This window comes from Apis cerana, linkage group LG8 (assembly GCF_029169275.1).
Source record: "Apis cerana isolate GH-2021 linkage group LG8, AcerK_1.0, whole genome shotgun sequence".
NCBI lineage: Eukaryota > Metazoa > Arthropoda > Insecta > Hymenoptera > Apidae > Apis > Apis cerana.
This window is the reverse complement of record NC_083859.1, coordinates 1,445,677-1,464,766: the sequence shown is the minus strand read 5'-3', so window position 1 is coordinate 1,464,766 and position 19,090 is coordinate 1,445,677. Positions and strand designations below refer to the sequence as shown.

Here is a 19,090-nt window from a genome sequence, read left to right as displayed (position 1 = left end):
AAATCTAAAAAACTAAAACATCAAAAAAGAATTCAGCATAAGTGTTAATTGAATTAGAAGAAAAAAAGCATAAAAGAGATAAAAGAGAAATTTAACATAACTAAAAGTTAATCTAACAAAGCAATATATAAAAAAAGAATTAAACATTAATACACAAAAAATATATGAATATACAAATATAAGAAAAGAATATAACATAAAAATCAATTATTACTCCTCTTAATTATTACTCTCTAAATTAAATGAATGTTTCAATCCTTTTTTAATTTATATATAATTTATATAATTTATATATAGTTAATTTATATATAATTTATATAATTTATATTAATTTATACATATAATTTATATTTTAAATATAATATAATATGCTTAACTTTTCTTTTATATTGTCTTTTTATATTTATCATTATTTATATATTATAATATTTATATAGTATATAATAATATATAAAATATATAATATTAAAATTTTTTTATATATTATAATATAACAAGTAATTAAATCTAACAAAACATGTTGTATTGTAACATATAAGAAAAGAATTTAACATTGTAACACATAAATAATAAATAAAACATAAAGAGAATATAAAATAAGAGTTATCTGTTATGCAACAAAAAAGGATTGAAACATAAATTAATAAAATATGAATTGTTCTCATATTGAAAATCCTAAGATAATTAGATTTAATTAACAATCAGTTACTTATTTGGAATAAAGATAATTAAATCTTTAAGATAATATAAAGATAATATAATATTTAAGATATATAAAATAATCTTTAAGATAAATATAAAAACTATATAAAATTAAATTAATCATATTACAATAAAATGATAAAGTAAGTAAAAAAAAAACTAGTTTAAAAATTTTAGTTAATGGTAATTATAAATGATCAAATAAACGAATAAAAAAAAAAGGAATAAATTATTTTTCAAACAATTATCGATTATTATTATATTATTATATTATTATAATTATTAAATTATTATAATAATAATAATATTATTATTGGTATAAAATATTGATATAAAAATATTGGTATAAAAAATAAAAGAATAATTGTTGAATATAGAAATATAGAATACGAAATAGAATCACGCACTTTAAGCGAGGCATCTAATCGTCCCGAGTTTCGATAACAGAATGATCGGTCGCGATGTATCGAATTATAAATTGGGGAGGGGATAACAATTCGATAAATCGAAACGTATCGAACATGATATGAATGCGAATCATCAATTATTTGGAAATGGAATTCTTATAAAAAATTTTTCAGACTTTCAAGTTTCGAGCATAAAAAAACAAAACACACAAATATACAATAAAAATAATAATACATGAATTGAATGTACGACATTTAGAAAATATGTATATGTGAATATATGTAATAATTATAAATATATAATTATATATGAAAATTATAATAATTATATATAATTATATATAATTATATATATATATAATAAAAATATATATAATTATATATAATTATATATATAAAAAAATTTATATTATATAAATATAATATAATTATAAATATATGTATTAATATATATGAGAATATATATATGGCTATATGAATGAAAAAACAAAAAAATGTTGTATATAACTATTATTTTCTATTAAAATAAATCTTACCATATTTATATAAAAATTGTCGGATTATCTTTTGTCATGATGTGTAACGAAATTATTATATTTTCAAAATTTTGTTATATGTATGAAACTATTATTACATTTTCAAAACTATCTTACTTTCGAAGTACCAATCAAACAATAACCTGTCACAAAAATGTTTAATTTTGATATAATAATGATTAAACAAATTGTGTATTAATTAAATAAAGCTTAATAATATAATATGCTTTATCAATAAAAATTTTATCTACTTTTGCCAATGGAACACAACTTATTGCTACAATTTTTAATTGTCGACTGATGACATGCGCATTATAATGCGTATAGATTTGTCTTGCCCTTAGATCTTAGCGTTTTTTTGATTGGCTGGAACGATATGATTCGCTATTCATTTTCGCGCGAAAATTAAAATATGTATAACATGTTATATATTTTAACTGTAAATTTAATTTTATATATTGAAATTTTATAAAAATATTCTCATAATAAAAATAGATTATTACAATTAATCTAATATAAAAATTATTCAAATTTTAAACGATTGGAATTTAATGCTTAGAAATAAGAATTATTCAAATTTGAAAAAAATATAATAAATACCAAAGTTAACATAAAATATATAATCAAAATTAATAAATATTATAACATAATGAAAAAATATAATACAAATATTAAACTAAAAAAAAAATTGAAAAGTAAATAAATCTAGAAAAAGATTAGAGACATTGTGCTCAGAATTATTATACAAATCAATGATTGTTTCATAATCATTTATATTATTAGAATAATGAAGTTGAAAATTTTTAATTTTTATACTTCGTTCATAAAATGTGTTGTTCGATAATTTATTTGTAATTCTTATAATGAAATCAGATTTTAATTTTGGCTATTACAATTGTTTCTATCGATAACATCGCATGTGACATGAAAATAGTAAAAGCGTCGAATTTCTAAGGGACAAAAAAGCATTGCATGTCACGTCTATTCTGTATTTCATCTGTGCCTTCTTTCATTATTTATGGTAAGTGAATTTGTTGTTAAATTTTGTTGATGATTTGTGTATATATTTTATAGTGTTATTTTTTCGTAGTTAATGTATTATCCTATGATGATGAGAGTAATTATTATTTTTAATATATAATAATTTTCTATTTATATCAAGGTATAGTCAAAAATTTATTTATAATAATAAAAATATAATAAATAATCAAAAATTTTGTTGTTGTTCCAATACATGAATGTATGAATACAAAAATTATTTTAAGCACTTTTCTGTTATATCCAGTTTTATTATCTATGGCGAAGAGCGCTACTAAACGATTAAAAATATCAAATATATAAGTACGTTCATTGAGTGACTTGCATTCCATCTGTAAAGTTGCATTTTTTTGATTTTTCACGTGTCTATATTACGTGTAAAAGTACTTTAAGTATGGAAAAAGATTTGTTACGATCCCTCGATCTATTAAAAGAAAACGATGAACAGGTACGAAATGATGCAGAAAATGCATTATTAACTGTTTGTCAAAATATTTTATCACATCCAAATGATAAAAAATTTCGAGAAGTAAGGCTTGACCATCCGCTAGTTACAGCAAAATTACTTCCAGCTCTTGGAGCTATTGAATGTTTATTCGACATTGGTTTTGTTGAGGTAATAATTCGTAAAAATAATAGTATGGATTATAAATGTTACAAATTTTGAACAATAATATGTTTTTTTTTTCTGTAGACTACTGACTGTCTTTCTTTACCTCCAGAAGCGCCACTTTCAAAAGTACAAACACTACAGAAATTGCTTAATAAAAATTCTATTTCAAAAATACCTATTGTTAAAAATGCAGCATTGTATAATTTGATACCTTCAACATATACAGGAGAAGAGAAGAATTTTTTCAAATCTATCATAGATAATTTTCAGAGTGTTTTACGATATGAAGACGCAAATTTGCAAGAAAAAGCTAAAAAAGTAATACCTATTGTAGATCTTGAAATTGCTACTATGACAAGAATTAGACAATTACATAGGTAATAATTTATTATTCAAAAATTTTTTACGGTAAATTTATTTTTTTTTAATTATTAAATTTTTTATTTTAGACACATTAAGGTAAATCAAACTTCAGAAAGTGGTATTATGAAACACTATAGTGAGGATGATATTGATGATGCTAAAGATTTATTTCTTATGGAACTGTTGCATTGGTTTAAGTATAAATTCTTTACATGGGTTGATAGTCCAAAATGTACTGCATGTTTTTCAGAATGCAAACAACAGGAAGTAATGTTATCTGATGATCCTAGATGTTCACGAATAGAAATACATAAGTAATTTAATATATTTTTAATTAATTAATAAAAATAATATTTGTTGAAATGTAATTATTAATATTTATTAAATATTATTTTAGATGTACTAAGTGTGCAACGCGAGTAAAATTCCCTCGTTATTCTGATCCAGAGCCATTGTTAACTTTAAGACGTGGACGATGCGGAGAATGGGCGAATGTGTTCACTCTTTTTTGTCGAACATTAGGATACGATGCAAGATTTATATATGATCGAACAGATCACATTTGGACAGAGGTGTGTAATGGTCACTGCGTAAATGGAAAATATATGCAAAGGTACTCGTTAACTCATTGCAGTATAGAAAACTTATGTTTAAAAGTGTTTTCACAATTATGCTATTTAAAAAATATACAATAAATGTTAAATTAATTGAATAATCAATAACATTAATAACTTAGGTGTGGTCAATACATGAAAAAAAATGGATTCATCTAGATCCATGTGAAGATGTCATGGACAGACCATTAATGTATGAAAAAGGTTGGAAAAAAAAATTATCCTACATAATAGCTTTCTCGAAAGACGAAGTACAAGATGTTACTTGGCGATATACGCGTGATCAACAAACTGTAATGAATAGAAGAAACATTTGCTCTGAAAATAAGCTGTTACAATTCATTGAATCACTGAATAAATATCGTCAATCTTCACCAAATTATAGTACTTCTCGCAAACAATACGTTATAAAACGAAGACTTTTAGAGCTTGTAGAATTGATACATGTTCCAAACAAACAGAATTTTGATGATGATGAGAATTATAAAGGACGATCTACTGGTTCTTATGAATGGAGATTAGCTAGAGGAGAAATTTCTGAAGTACATAGAAATATAGTTATTTTCTAGTTATTAATTAATTAAATAGTATTACTAATGTAATAAAATTTTCTTAATTAAATATTTCAGTCAAATATAAAAAAAAACTATTTTTGGAATATCTCGGAATATGGAGAGAAATTTCACCTGCAATATTCTATTATTAAAGATATATATGTAATAAGAGATAATGATGGTAAAATATTAACAGATATATCTGGTTGGGAAAATGGAACGAATGAAATAGAAGGTGGAATGTTTCGAAAAGTAGAACACGATTGGAAAATTGTATATTTATGTCGTTCTACAACAGCAATTTCTGGTAAGATTAGATGGTGCTTTGTAATCACAAATCCAAATTTATACGTGAAAATATTCCATTTACAAGCTATCAGTAAAGTATTTCACGATGGTAATGTATCGTGGGAATTGGAAGCATTTTTCAATAATGCAAATCAAAACAAATCTATAGTTTTATTCATTAATGACATTTCTAATTATTACACAGACCAAGTAAAAGGAGCAGTAAAGTTAATTCTTACAGCAACTGTTTCTGGTGGTCAAGGTGATTGTGCATGGCAACATGCACAACTTTTTCGACAAAGTTTAGAAATTGAAGATGATCAATCTTTATCAATTGATATTGAATTAGAAAAGTAATTCCAGAATTGAATTGTATAATTTGATTAAAGAATTTTAAGTTTTTATTTACTTTAGCCAGTGCATATTCACTTTATTTTGTGCATATTCAATAATATTCTCAAACATATCAAGATAAATTAATTCTATTTTAAAATTGATAAAAACACATTCCACATTTAAATATTTTTTTTTTTAAATTATATTTAAGTTTATATTTTATAATTAAATAATAAGAAAATTTTTTAAATTTATGTATTAAAATTTGCAAATATTGAATAAAATTATAAAATTAGATTGTTAACTAATATTGCAAATAAAAACTAGCTTTTGGGCTTCATAAGCTTGAAAATATTTATTTCATATACAAAATAAGCAAACTATTGATGGCACTTTATTAAGATATTTGATAAATGTTATGTCTTTTAATGATTTTGTAAATATTGATAATATATAAACACAATTTATTTTTATACATATTTTATCTTTCTTTTTTTTTGTTTTTTTTTTTTAATATACGTTCCTCGTATCATAAAAACAATAATTGTTATTTTATGGTCACTTATATATACTGCAAAATTAATATTTATTTTTTCTATTATATTTATTTTTTATTATGTATATAATAATACGTCGTTGTATTAAATTTGTAATATATATTATAAAATGCAAAATACTGAAAAAAATTGATATCCATGTGTCATAAGATACTAAGGTAATCATATTTTTGAAATAAAATTCATACTTTGAATAGTTTAGTTATTTTCAAAAAAATATGACAAGAATTAATGAAATGATTATAAATAATTTTATATAATGTATACGTTAACGAAATTAATAGTACAAGACAATGAAATTAACATGAAAATGAAATTATATTAAACGGGAAATATATTGCATCCATATTCAAAAATGCAAAGGAACGTAAAATATTTATATTACAACGTATAAAGATGAACAATGATGTAATAAAAATGTTTTTACTGAAACATATAAACAAAATAGAGTGCAATCAAAGTCAAATATGTTTTTTTATAATGTATCTTTCATTTAAATTAACTCTTTTATCACACGACATAATTTCAATATTTAACTTTTCCGTTTAACGTTATTTACATTAGCATGTATGTGTGTATATGTATGTGTGTGTATATATACACACACATACATATATATAATATACATATATATGTATATCCTAGCCAATTAAATTCTTAAAGCTGACATGATGTTATGTGTACATTCACATAATTAATATTCATACATGTACATACAAAAAATATTCAATTATCTACATCGTCATAAAACATTCACGATTGTTTAAGTAATAAATTAGCCATTTAATTCTTTGTGTTAATACTAAATAATATTGCTCGAAAAAGATGTATAAAATAATAGATAGGCACTGGTATTTTGAGACCTTACTTGATTTACCGAAACTTCTGTAACTGTTTGATCGTCATATTTATACCATCTGAAAAAATCACATACTTGATCAAGATTTTATAAATCACATACTTACATCATTTCAAATAATTATTATGTTCTTTTATTTATTATTTTAGAATTCTATAGAGAATATATGAATAAAAAAATAGAACAATAATTTACTTACTTATTCTGAGCGGCGTTTTTACAGAAGGCTGTGTAATGACCACCTTCCATAGTTCCATAATGATTAGACATTGCATACAAACTATAACTATAACTATAACTGCGAATATTTGAAATTGTAGTACTATTATTATCTACCACTAAATATGGTTTTAGATTGAAATCCGTTAGAGGAAAATCAACAGCGGTATTTCGTTTCTCAAGCCATCCACCACTTTCAGCGAAACGGTTTAAATGTATGACTATGATAGGCGCTAATTTCACAAAGTCGAATTTTTTTGTAGCTTCTCGGGCTGTTTGACATTTTGGACATTTCCATCCTACCACTTTTTGTCCGCTTACAAATTTTAAGATACAATCCTATAAAAAAAATTTCTAATAAATATGTACAGAAAAAAATTACTTTTTGCTTGAAACTTTAGAAGAAAAATTGAAAATCGAGTTTACATTTAATGTACATCGATTTGAGTGAAGTAATGACATTGTTAAACTATTAAAAGTCTCATATGTCGTACTACTTTGCTTGCAAAAGCTGCATGTAATAGTGGATCTTAACTGCCCGAAAAATAAATCAGATATTATGGATCTTTGTGATCCCATTGCCTTATCCCAGGCCTTTTCTGCTATTGTCATTTCCAGAGGCACTTTACAATTCTATGAACATAAAAATAAAATTACAAAATTTAAATTAAATTAAATTTTTTTCGAAATTGTGACAAAATAGAATATTACCTTCTTTAAATCATTATGCATCCAATCTAGAAGAAAAGTGAGAAATTCATGAGAATCTTGTTGCTCATAGCTTTCAAATTGTAATTTATATTGTCCCACAGCAATCTAACAATTATAAATCATATTTTAGTACATACATATATATATATATATATATATATAAATCTAAAAGTATAATGTATATGATTAAAAAAAAAATGAATAAACATATTAATATTTTAGAAATAAAAAAATTTTTTTAATTTTTTTTATTTATAAAAATATTATTTATATCTTTTGTAAATCTTTGTAAAAAGTAAAAAATTAAAAAATATCAAACCTTAAGATCGTGTGGTGATATACTCTTGTATTGACCTCTCCAAAGTGCTTTAATTACTTGAGCTACTTCTTCTACAACTTGGCCTTGCGTATTATTATCATTATTTATATTTAAATCATCAGCATATAAATTATCCATAAAATATTTAGCTAAATGCGTGGTATTACTTAAGCACTGTATAATACTATTCATATAACATGAATTGCCTAAATTTTTCAATCCTGTAATACCTGGATGCTGTAACATAGTAATATAAAATACATTGTATCAAATATTTCATTTCATTTTATTACTTTATCAATAAATAGAATTTTATCAACTTTGATTGATTCTTTTAATAAAAAATTATTTAATGATTTTTTTATGTAACAAAAATCAAGAATTATATTTTCTTTTATTATTATCATGTCATTATATTTGAAAATTATCAATTACCTTTTTAAAATAATAAATATTAAAATTCGGTACAAGTTTTCTAGATAAATTTACCATTTTTCATTTATATTTTATTTGATTACAAGTATATTCTTCTAGATATTTTAAAATGAAAATGAAAAATAAATTATAATTGATCATTCTATATTAACATAATGAGCACAATCTTATTAATTAGTACATTTATAAATTCAATGTTATAATATTTTATATTATTGTAACTTTTGATTAGTTATGAAAATGAATGTCACCATAAACTATTTAATGACAACAATCAAACAAATACTGACAAATACTATGACGCGTTTGACTTTGAACAAGTATAAATTGGATTGAGAAGCCATAGAGAAAAGTAGAAAATATTTCTATATTCACGTGTTTATTTTTCATACAAAATCGAAAAATCACGTGATTTTATTTTACTAAAATTTTAAATTATATCCTGATTATTTTAACATTGATATTTTATATATTAAATATATATATATATATATATTTCATTTAAAATAGAATTTAATATTATATTTAGTAAATTTATACATATTTAATATTCTAGTTTATTTTAATTCATTTTAATTCATTCACGTGGAAACACATGACTATTAGCAATTATTGATAAAAATTTAAATGATAAGAATGAGAATTGATTCTTTGAACTTTTTTTAATTTTAATTTCTTCTTTTTTTTTTTTAATTTTTGAATACTATAAATACTTACTACACTTCCATGAACAGGTGTCATTCTTTCTTCACGATTTGCCCAACTTAAATGTGATACTTTATTATCACCATAAGTTCCATTTTGATTGTATGACGAGACTTGTGGCTTCGAACTTCTATCTATTTGTGGTGCTTTACGATCTGTCAACTGAACATTTCATAAAAGAAAAAAAGAAAGAAAAAAATTATTTATCTATTTTTTAAGTTGTTATTTTTTAAATTATTTGCGCTGGTACTGATTCATAAATATAAATATAATATTATTTTATCTGGGACAAATAATGATCACTATATGTAACATATTATTTACAAATTTGAAATAAATAACTATGAACATGCAAAACATATTATTTCAGTGCAAATGATTAATTAAAAAATTTACCTGTAACAAATTTGGACTAGAATATGAACGCTCTAAATTGCTTCCCATTGAAGAATTATCTGATTTCAAAGGTTCCTTGTGAATGTTAGTTTCATTTTCTTTTATCGACAATTCTTTGTAATTATTTTTCATAGATATTCTATTAATAAAAAATATATAATATATAATATCGTAAATGCAATAATTAACAGGATATTTTTATACTCACTCTCGTAATTTTTTTCGATCTGCAGAAGTATCTTTCATTCGACGTTTTAATAAAGCGAGAGTAAATTCGAGATTTCCTTTTTCGTTTTCTTCTGCAGGATTAAATTTAATTGATTCTATTTTTGTGTAATATTTAGTAAGTTCATCTTCAATTTTTTTGTATTCTTTTTGCTGTAAAAAGCAATTATTTAATTAGATATTATTATTTAATTAGATAATAATGATTTAATATTATTAATATTATTTTTATATTTAATATTATTTATTTGTTTATTACCTTTTCTTCCAATTTTAAACATAAAGATTTTACATTACTATGAATATACTCTTCTTCATTTGAACTTTTATATTTCATACCATGTTGCATGTACAAAGTGTGTTCTTGTTCTAAAATTTCTTGTTCCAATTCTTGTTTATTTTTTGCTAATTCATTTAATTGTTTCATTAATTTCAAAACTGATTTCGATTCGGATGTAGACACGTCCAAAGAAACTGGTTTATTACTTCTATCTACTATTGGTTTTGTAGATACAACATTTTTTTTCATGATATTCAATGAATTTCTTTTGTGTTGAAATTTCAATGAATTATCGTAGTGTCGTAAATTTGTATTGTCCTTAGGAACTTTTCCTATTTCAATAGAGCTATCAATAAAATTCTTAGAGCGCGTTGAAATATTATTACTTATTTCCGTTTCCATATGTTTATACCACATTTTATCACTTGTAATGTTAACTTTTGATGTAATCTCATTATTACTTATTGGTTTTAATTTAATTGATTTATTTTCATGTGACTTAATAACATTTTCTTCTTCATCAAAATGTATTAATTCAGGGTACTCTATATTATCTAATATTTCATCTGGGACATTGTCTAAAGTAGGTTCTACAATATTAGGATTTGTTGTAAATGCTGGATAACGAGTTATCCATTCTGCATAACCACCATCTAGAATAGCGATTCTTTTATATTTTATACCAGGATCCCAATCTTCTAAAATTTTCCTTAATATATTTAAGGAATTTTCGGATGTCAATATTTTACTTGATGTATCCCAATCAATTAGAATTATAACATCGACATATTGTGCTCCTCTATGCCTAAATAAATCTAATGCTTTTTTATCTTTATGAAGATATTCTTCAAAATGCGATGTTAATGCACTAGAATTAAATAAAAAAAATTAAATATTTTAAAAAATTTTTTTTGATGATATTTTTACTTACCCAGGTTTTATTTTGCTATTAGGAATGTTAACAGATTTGTCAGATAATATTCTTGAAGTTTCAAATTGCAATTTAGGTCTTATATCAATAATTAAATATCTACCATCTACTTTATGCATTAATTGGAATAACTGATCACAGTTTATAATTTCTTCATTATCACTGACCAATGGATCTCTAGTTGGTGTTTCAGGTAATTTTATTGGACCATCAACAGGAGTCATATAAGTTTCTGTTCCACTTTCATTATCTATATCCATTTTATCTGCAATATTATTTTTTTCTAACATCTTTTCTTTTAATTGCACTTTGTAACGTGCATCTAATTTTCGATTTAAATCTCCAAGTATTTTTTTTACTTCATTGATCTAAAAGAAATGTTACAATGTTTTATTTGTATATATAAATTATCCAAAAATTAATATTAACATAGCACCTCAAAATTTTACATTTGGAATACCTTTATTTGTGAATGATAAGTTTAATAAAACATACGCCACTCCCCACCTGATTCACATGCATATTTGTTAAGGAGAATGTTTTGTCATCTTTATATTCTTGTGTGGTTTTCAACCAATCAATACAGTTCAACCATCTCCTTAACATGATGTATTGATTCTCCTCATCTCCTCGTATTTTGGCATTCTCAGCCAGATTAAACATATCAGGAAGCCTTTTATAAATATCAGATGGTCTTTTCCCTTTGTAATTAATTCTGGCTATTTGCAATAGATCTTTTATACTGGTATAACGTAAAGGTGTTTTTTCAGTCATTTTAATTACTTTCACTGTTATAAATCTTGATTTACTTAAAAGAATAGAATGTTCTATATAATATATTTTATATTTTATATAAAATCATCCTAAAAATATTGAATTATAATAAACAGGAAAAAAATAATATAATTTATATTTAAAATAAAAATTTGAAATTAATATTTATATTATAAAATTACAAATTCCATTTGGAATACATAAATTGGAATACATAATTTAAAATCCATTTGGAATTTTATAAATTGGCATAATCCATAAAAAAATCGCTAATATAATTGAGATTGGTTACCTTTTCACAATTATGGTTACAATTCTTATAAATACGTAAATTTTAATATTAGTATTTTTTACGATAATATAAGAAAAACTCCACAGAATGACATTTCCATATGTAAGTAGAAATGTCAAAATTCTGTAAACACTTTGTTCTTCAACAAAATTGTTCGATTAAATAAAGTACCACCGCTTTTCTACATCTTAGTAACATGACGTTTATTGTATCATTGGCGCCCTCTAACATTTTGCATAAAAAAACTTTTAATATATTATATTATAAATTAATTAATTAATTGATATTTCAAGTACAATATAGATTATCAATGATCTGTGATATTTTGAAAAAAAATCATTAAATAAGATTATTATTTAATTTATTATTAAAATAAAATCATAAGTAGAATAAAGAGGAAAAATGATATAAATTATAAAATTTTTTTCTATTTGTAATTAAATTTTTTAAATATAATATTCGAATTCATAATTTAATTTTAAAATATTTAATAGATATTTAATAGATATTTAATAGAGATTTAATAGACATATATTATACATGAGCATAAAAATAAAGTAAAATATAAAATATATAATATCTAACTAAAAAAATTTAGTAAAAATATAGTAATTTTAAAGATAATAAGAAAATATTGTTTTTAAATATATCCTATAGTTTTATTAAATAATTTTATTTTTTAAATTAAATAAACAAAATTTTTATATATATTTCTAAATATACTTCTATCGATTATTTTTATGTAGTTAAAAAATTTATTAAGGTGGTAAAACTAAATTCTTATTTTGATTTCTAAAATTATGAAAGCTAAGCAGAATTTTTAAATTTGTAATTTTTTAAAAACTTTAGTTTTAAAATTTTTTAGCTCATAAATAAATAAATAGCTCATAAATTAATTTATCAAATTTATATAATCAATAAATCAATTTAAGATAAAAATAGTTTGTATTTAGAATCAATTATTTTTAATAAATTATACTTTGTAAGATAATTAATAATCACATTATATTTGAAATAATTATTATTATTAATATTATTGTTACATTACATACTAATAATAATAATAAAAATTAAAAAAAAATCAAATTCATTAATATTTGTAATATTTTATAATTTAGTAATTCTATAATTTAGTAATTTTTCCCAATTTAGATTATTTGACTTTATTATTTCTTTTTTTGAAGTTTTATTTGATTAATTAAAAAGAAAGACTTAATCAGTTTCAGAAAATATTTTATAAATTTACAGTATTTAATTATACTAAAGATACTACTATTGCATACTACTAATGCATACTACTAATGCATACTAAAGAATGCATTAACATGATTTTTTTTGAGGTTAGAATTTGAAAATTGGTATAATAGTATAAAGTTTTAAAAGAATATTATTATAAAAATTAAAAATAAATTTTTATTTAATAATATAATTATATTTTACAATTATTTATAATTTTTTTTTAAATATTTTTAAAAATCAGAAAAAATATTATTATGCTTATCAAATTTTTATTTATAATTTACTTCAATATTAATATAATCAATATTTATTTTGAATTGATTATAATATATATTCATTTAATATTAGTACTAAAATAATAATTAATGTATTATATCTTATTTTTAGAAAAAAATTATTTTTTTTTCAAATTTTTTAATTTAATATTCTTTAAAATAATAACAAAAAAAAATTAAATAATATTTACGATATAATTGAAATATTAAAAAATTTCAATAGGAAGTGATTTTTTTCCCTTAAATATTTTATAAATTTTTTATATATTTATATTATAAATTTTCTATTATATTTTCTATTATATATTTTATGAATTTATATATATTTTTTTATAAACTAAAAAAATCAAATGAATTATAATGAGATACACACAGCATCAAATAAATAAATATCTAAACTTGTATACTCAAATATTGATCTATAGAATTTATAGAATTAATTTATAAATTAATATTTTCTTTTATTAATATTTTATAATTTCTTATTACAATTTCTTATTATAATTTCTTATTACAAATATATGATATTAAGTTAAATATAAATATTATATATAAATATTAAGTTCCATCTTTATTATTAATAATTTATAATTTATAATTTTATTATTATCTTTATTATTTATAATTTATTATTAATATAAAATGTTAATTATGTTATATATTATAATATGTTAACTCCAAAATATAAATCTTAATTTAATCTTGCTAATTTGAACTTTTTATTAAATAATTAATTGAACTTTATTTTTATTAAATAATTAATTTAACTTTATAAATATAAATAAAATATAAAAATATAAAATATAAAAATAAATATAAATATAAATTTAACTCAATAAATAATTAATTAATTTAATTTTTATATTAAATTGTAATAATTAAATTAAAAAAATAATAGATTAATTGTAATAATCTATTTTTATTATGAGAATATTTTTATAAAATTTCAATATATAAAATTAAATTTACAGTTAAAATATATAACATGTTATACATATTTTAATTTTCGCGCGAAAATGAATAGCGAATCATATCGTTCCAGCCAATCAAAAAAACGCTAAGATCTAAGGGCAAGACAAATCTATACGCATTATAATGCGCATGTCATCAGTCGACAATTAAAAATTGTAGCAATAAGTTGTGTTCCATTGGCAAAAGTAGATAAAATTTTTATTGATAAAGCATATTATATTATTAAGCTTTATTTAATTAATACACAATTTGTTTAATCATTATTATATCAAAATTAAACATTTTTGTGACAGGTTATTGTTTGATTGGTACTTCGAAAGTAAGATAGTTTTGAAAATGTAATAATAGTTTAATACATATAACAAAATTTTGAAAATATAATAATTTCGTTACACATCATAACAAAAGATAATCCGACAATTTTTATATAAATATGGTAAGATTTATTTTAATAGAAAATAATAGTTATATACAACATTTTTTTGTTTTTCATTCATATAGCCATATTTATATTCTCATATATATTAATACATATATTTATAATTATATTATATTTATATAATATAAATTTTTATATATATATAATTATATATAATTATATATATTTTTATTATATATATATATAATTATATATAATTATATATAATTATTATAATTTTCATATATAATTATATATTTATAATTATTACATATATTCACATATACATATTTTCTAAATGTCGTACATTCAATTCATGTATTATTATTTTTATTGTATATTTGTGTGTTTTGTTTTTATGCTCGAAACTTGAAAGTCTGAAAAATTTTTTATAAGAATTCCATTTCCAAATAATTGATGATTCGCATTCATATCATGTTCGATACGTTTCGATTTATCGAATTGTTATCCCCTCCCCAATTTATAATTCGATACATCGCGACCGATCATTCTGTTATCGAAACTCGGGACGATTAGATGCCTCGCTTAAAGTGCGTGATTCTATTTCGTATTCTATATTTCTATATTCAACAATTATTCTTTTATTTTTTATACCAATATTTTTATATCAATATTTTATACCAATAATAATATTATTATTATTATAATAATTTAATAATTATAATAATATAATAATATAATAATAATCGATAATTGTTTGAAAAATAATTTATTCCTTTTTTTTTTATTCGTTTATTTGATCATTTATAATTACCATTAACTAAAATTTTTAAACTAGTTTTTTTTTTACTTACTTTATCATTTTATTGTAATATGATTAATTTAATTTTATATAGTTTTTATATTTATCTTAAAGATTATTTTATATATCTTAAATATTATATTATCTTTATATTATCTTAAAGATTTAATTATCTTTATTCCAAATAAGTAACTGATTGTTAATTAAATCTAATTATCTTAGGATTTTCAATATGAGAACAATTCATATTTTATTAATTTATGTTTCAATCCTTTTTTGTTGCATAACAGATAACTCTTATTTTATATTCTCTTTATGTTTTATTTATTATTTATGTGTTACAATGTTAAATTCTTTTCTTATATGTTACAATACAACATGTTTTGTTAGATTTAATTACTTGTTATATTATAATATATAAAAAAATTTTAATATTATATATTTTATATATTATTATATACTATATAAATATTATAATATATAAATAATGATAAATATAAAAAGACAATATAAAAGAAAAGTTAAGCATATTATATTATATTTAAAATATAAATTATATGTATAAATTAATATAAATTATATAAATTATATATAAATTAACTATATATAAATTATATAAATTATATATAAATTAAAAAAGGATTGAAACATTCATTTAATTTAGAGAGTAATAATTAAGAGGAGTAATAATTGATTTTTATGTTATATTCTTTTCTTATATTTGTATATTCATATATTTTTGTGTATTAATGTTTAATTCTTTTTTTATATATTGCTTTGTTAGATTAACTTTTAGTTATGTTAAATTTCTCTTTTATCTCTTTTATGCTTTTTTTCTTCTAATTCAATTAACACTTATGCTGAATTCTTTTTTGATGTTTTAGTTTTTAGATTTCTAACTTTAAAATTAAATTCTTCTCCAATGTTTCAATCCTTCTTAATTTATAATAGTTATAATATTTTGTAATAGTTATATTATATTATATAGTTATTTCTATATTATATTCTTCTTTTATGTTTTATTCATTATTTATATATTGCAATTTAAAATTTTTTTTATATGTTGAAACTTTTTGGATTTGATTATTTTTGTTATATTAAATTTCTTTTTATGCTTTTATTTTCTTCAATTCAATCAACAATGATTTTAAATTCTTTTTGATGATTTAGATTTTTTTTAACTTTGAGATTAAATTCTTTTTTTATGTTTCAATCCTTTCTCATTGTATAATAGTTTAACTTTTATCTTATATTCTCTGTTTATGTTTTATTAATTATTTATGTATTAAAATATTTAATTCTTTTCTTATATGTTGCAGTTTTGTTAGATTTACATAATTGTTATGTTATGTGCAATATGTAAAAAAATTTATTGTTATAATATATAAATGATGAATAAATATACAAACATAAGAAGGCAATATAACATAAAAGTTCACTATTATAAAACAATAAAAGATTGAAATAAAAAGAAGAAATAAAAGAAGAATTTAATCTCAAAATTAACAAAATCTAAAAAAAGAACTAAAATATAAAAACAAAAAATTTAACAGAAATATTATTTAAATTTAAATAATATAAATAAAATATTTAAACAAAACAATTAAATGTAGCAAAATTTACAATGTTAAATTCTTTTCTCATATTACAGGTTTGTTAGATTTAGTTAACTGTTATGTTAAATTTTTTTTTATGTGTTTCTTTTTTTTTAAATTCAATTAACACTTATGTTACTTATTCTTACTATAATTAACACTTGTGTTACTTATTAACACAATTACACTGAATTCTTTTTTGATGTTTTAATTCTTTTAGATTTTTTAATTTTAAAAATTAATTCTTCTCCAATGTTTCAATCCTCTTTCACTTTATAGTAGTTAATTTTTATATTATATTCTCTTTTATGTTGTATTGTATTTATTGATTATTTATATATTATAATATTAAATTCTCTTATATATTGTAACAAATAAGAAAAGAATTTAACATTGTAATACATAAATAATGAATAAAATATAAAATAGAGAATATAATATAGAAGTTAGCTATTTTAAATTAAAAAAGAATTAGAATATAATAGAAGAATTTAATTAATCTCAAAATTAAAATAATCTGAAAGAACTAAAATAAAAATAAAAAAGAATTTAACAGAAATATTACTTAAATCAAGAAAAACGTTTAAACAAGACAATTAAATTTAGCAAATTTACAATAATTTTAACATTTTTTTTATATATGTTTTTTCTAATTCGATTAGCATTAATTCAATAACTTATGTTAAATCCTTTTTTGTTTTAGATTTAGATTTTTTTTAACTTTGAGATTAAATTCTTCTCTTATGTTTTAATCTCTTTTTATTTTATAGTAGTTAACTTTTATGTTATTTCCACTTTTTATGTTTTACTCATTATTTATTGCAATTATGTATTGCAATGTTAAATTTTTTTTTATATATATTTTTTTCAAATTAATTAATATATGTGTTAATTTCTATTTATATTCTTTAAATTTTTTAAATTTATTTTATATTCCTTTTATGTTATATTTCTTTTTTATACATCAATTTTTTTTCAAATTTTGTTCATATCAATATAAAATATCTTATTTATATTTTAATCTTTTTTAATTTCTATGAATTTTATGTAACGACATAATATTTTTATATTTTTTCAGATTTAATTAATTGTTATGTCAAATATTCTATTATGTAGATTTTCTTTTAAGTTTTTATGTTATATTGTTTTCTTTTATTTTCTTAATTTTAATATCTTAAATTTATTTATTTTAAAGTTAAATTGAACTCTTGTGTTTTAATTATATTAAATTTAGTTACTTTTAATTACTATATTATACTATGTTTATATTTTATAATTTTTTTATTCTTTCAATTTTTATAAACTTATTTAAGTTTTTTTGTTAAATTCCTTTTTTGTCTTTTATTTTTATTTAAAATTTAATCAATATTTATATTAATTTTCTTCTTTATATGTTTGTTTTATTTGTTTTATTTAATTCAACTATTTTGTTAAATCAATAATTTTAATAATTAATTAAATTAATAATTTTATTATATTTCTATTAAATTAATAATTTTATTTTATTTCTAATAAGTATATCTTTGCCAAAATTCCAATTAAATTTGAAAAATATAAAAATATAAAAATATAAAAATAATATTACAATTACAAGTAACAACAATTAATATATTATATTATATGATATTTCAATTTTCCGCGCGGTTTTTAATTGAAGAAATAAGTATCATGCGC

General features: G+C 19.8%; 2 protein-coding genes across 6 annotated transcripts; one reads left to right on the top strand and one right to left on the bottom strand.

Moving 5' to 3' along the window:
* The first annotated feature begins 2,640 nt into the window (after positions 1-2,640).
* On the top strand, positions 2,641-5,528 carry LOC108000366 (peptide-N(4)-(N-acetyl-beta-glucosaminyl)asparagine amidase). 2 transcript variants are annotated; one of them, XM_017060645.3, is made up of 8 exons: positions 2,642-2,666; positions 2,736-2,807; positions 2,931-3,299; positions 3,378-3,673; positions 3,746-3,973; positions 4,057-4,231; positions 4,396-4,815; positions 4,903-5,528. In XM_017060645.3, exons 3-8 carry the CDS (start codon positions 3,078-3,080, stop codon positions 5,470-5,472), a joined length of 1,911 nt encoding a protein of 636 aa, XP_016916134.1. In that variant the 5' UTR covers positions 2,642-2,666; positions 2,736-2,807; positions 2,931-3,077; the 3' UTR covers positions 5,473-5,528. The 2 variants fall into 2 exon arrangements, with proteins under 2 accessions (XP_061933824.1, XP_016916134.1); XM_062077840.1 differs by lacking the exon at positions 2,736-2,807 and having other exon boundaries at positions 2,641-2,666.
* Positions 5,266-12,374, bottom strand: LOC108000365 (ubiquitin carboxyl-terminal hydrolase 8). Of its 4 annotated transcripts, none has more exons than XM_017060642.3 (12): positions 12,155-12,374; positions 11,596-11,951; positions 11,089-11,456; positions 10,137-11,025; positions 9,861-10,030; positions 9,653-9,791; positions 9,269-9,418; positions 8,117-8,353; positions 7,798-7,902; positions 7,513-7,719; positions 7,067-7,425; positions 5,266-6,925 (listed from the first exon to the last, which is right to left on the bottom strand). In XM_017060642.3, exons 2-12 carry the CDS (start codon positions 11,860-11,862, stop codon positions 6,811-6,813), a joined length of 3,006 nt encoding a protein of 1,001 aa, XP_016916131.1. In that variant the 5' UTR covers positions 11,863-11,951; positions 12,155-12,374; the 3' UTR covers positions 5,266-6,810. The 4 variants fall into 4 exon arrangements, with proteins under 4 accessions (XP_016916131.1, XP_016916133.1, XP_028523668.1 ...); XM_017060644.3 differs by having other exon boundaries at positions 11,596-11,896; XM_028667867.2 differs by having other exon boundaries at positions 11,596-11,830.
* Positions 12,375-19,090: the final 6,716 nt, after the last annotated feature.

Excerpts from the sequence above, each read along its gene's own strand:
- LOC108000366 (XM_062077840.1), top strand. The coding sequence starts at position 3,078 with ATGGAAAAAGATTTGTTACGATCCCTCGATCTATTAAAAGAAAACGAT. Across the intron at positions 3,300-3,377 it reads TCGACATTGGTTTTGTTGAG|ACTACTGACTGTCTTTCTTT; the intron begins GTAATAATTCGT and ends TTTTTTCTGTAG. Across the intron at positions 4,816-4,902 it reads CTAGAGGAGAAATTTCTGAA|TCAAATATAAAAAAAAACTA; the intron begins GTACATAGAAAT and ends TAAATATTTCAG.
- LOC108000365 (XM_017060642.3), bottom strand. The coding sequence starts at position 11,862 with ATGACTGAAAAAACACCTTTACGTTATACCAGTATAAAAGATCTATTG. Across the intron at positions 7,903-8,116 it reads TATCACCACACGATCTTAAG|ATTGCTGTGGGACAATATAA; the intron begins GTTTGATATTTT and ends TATAATTGTTAG. Across the intron at positions 7,426-7,512 it reads CAAATCGATGTACATTAAAT|GATTGTATCTTAAAATTTGT; the intron begins GTAAACTCGATT and ends TTTTTTTTATAG.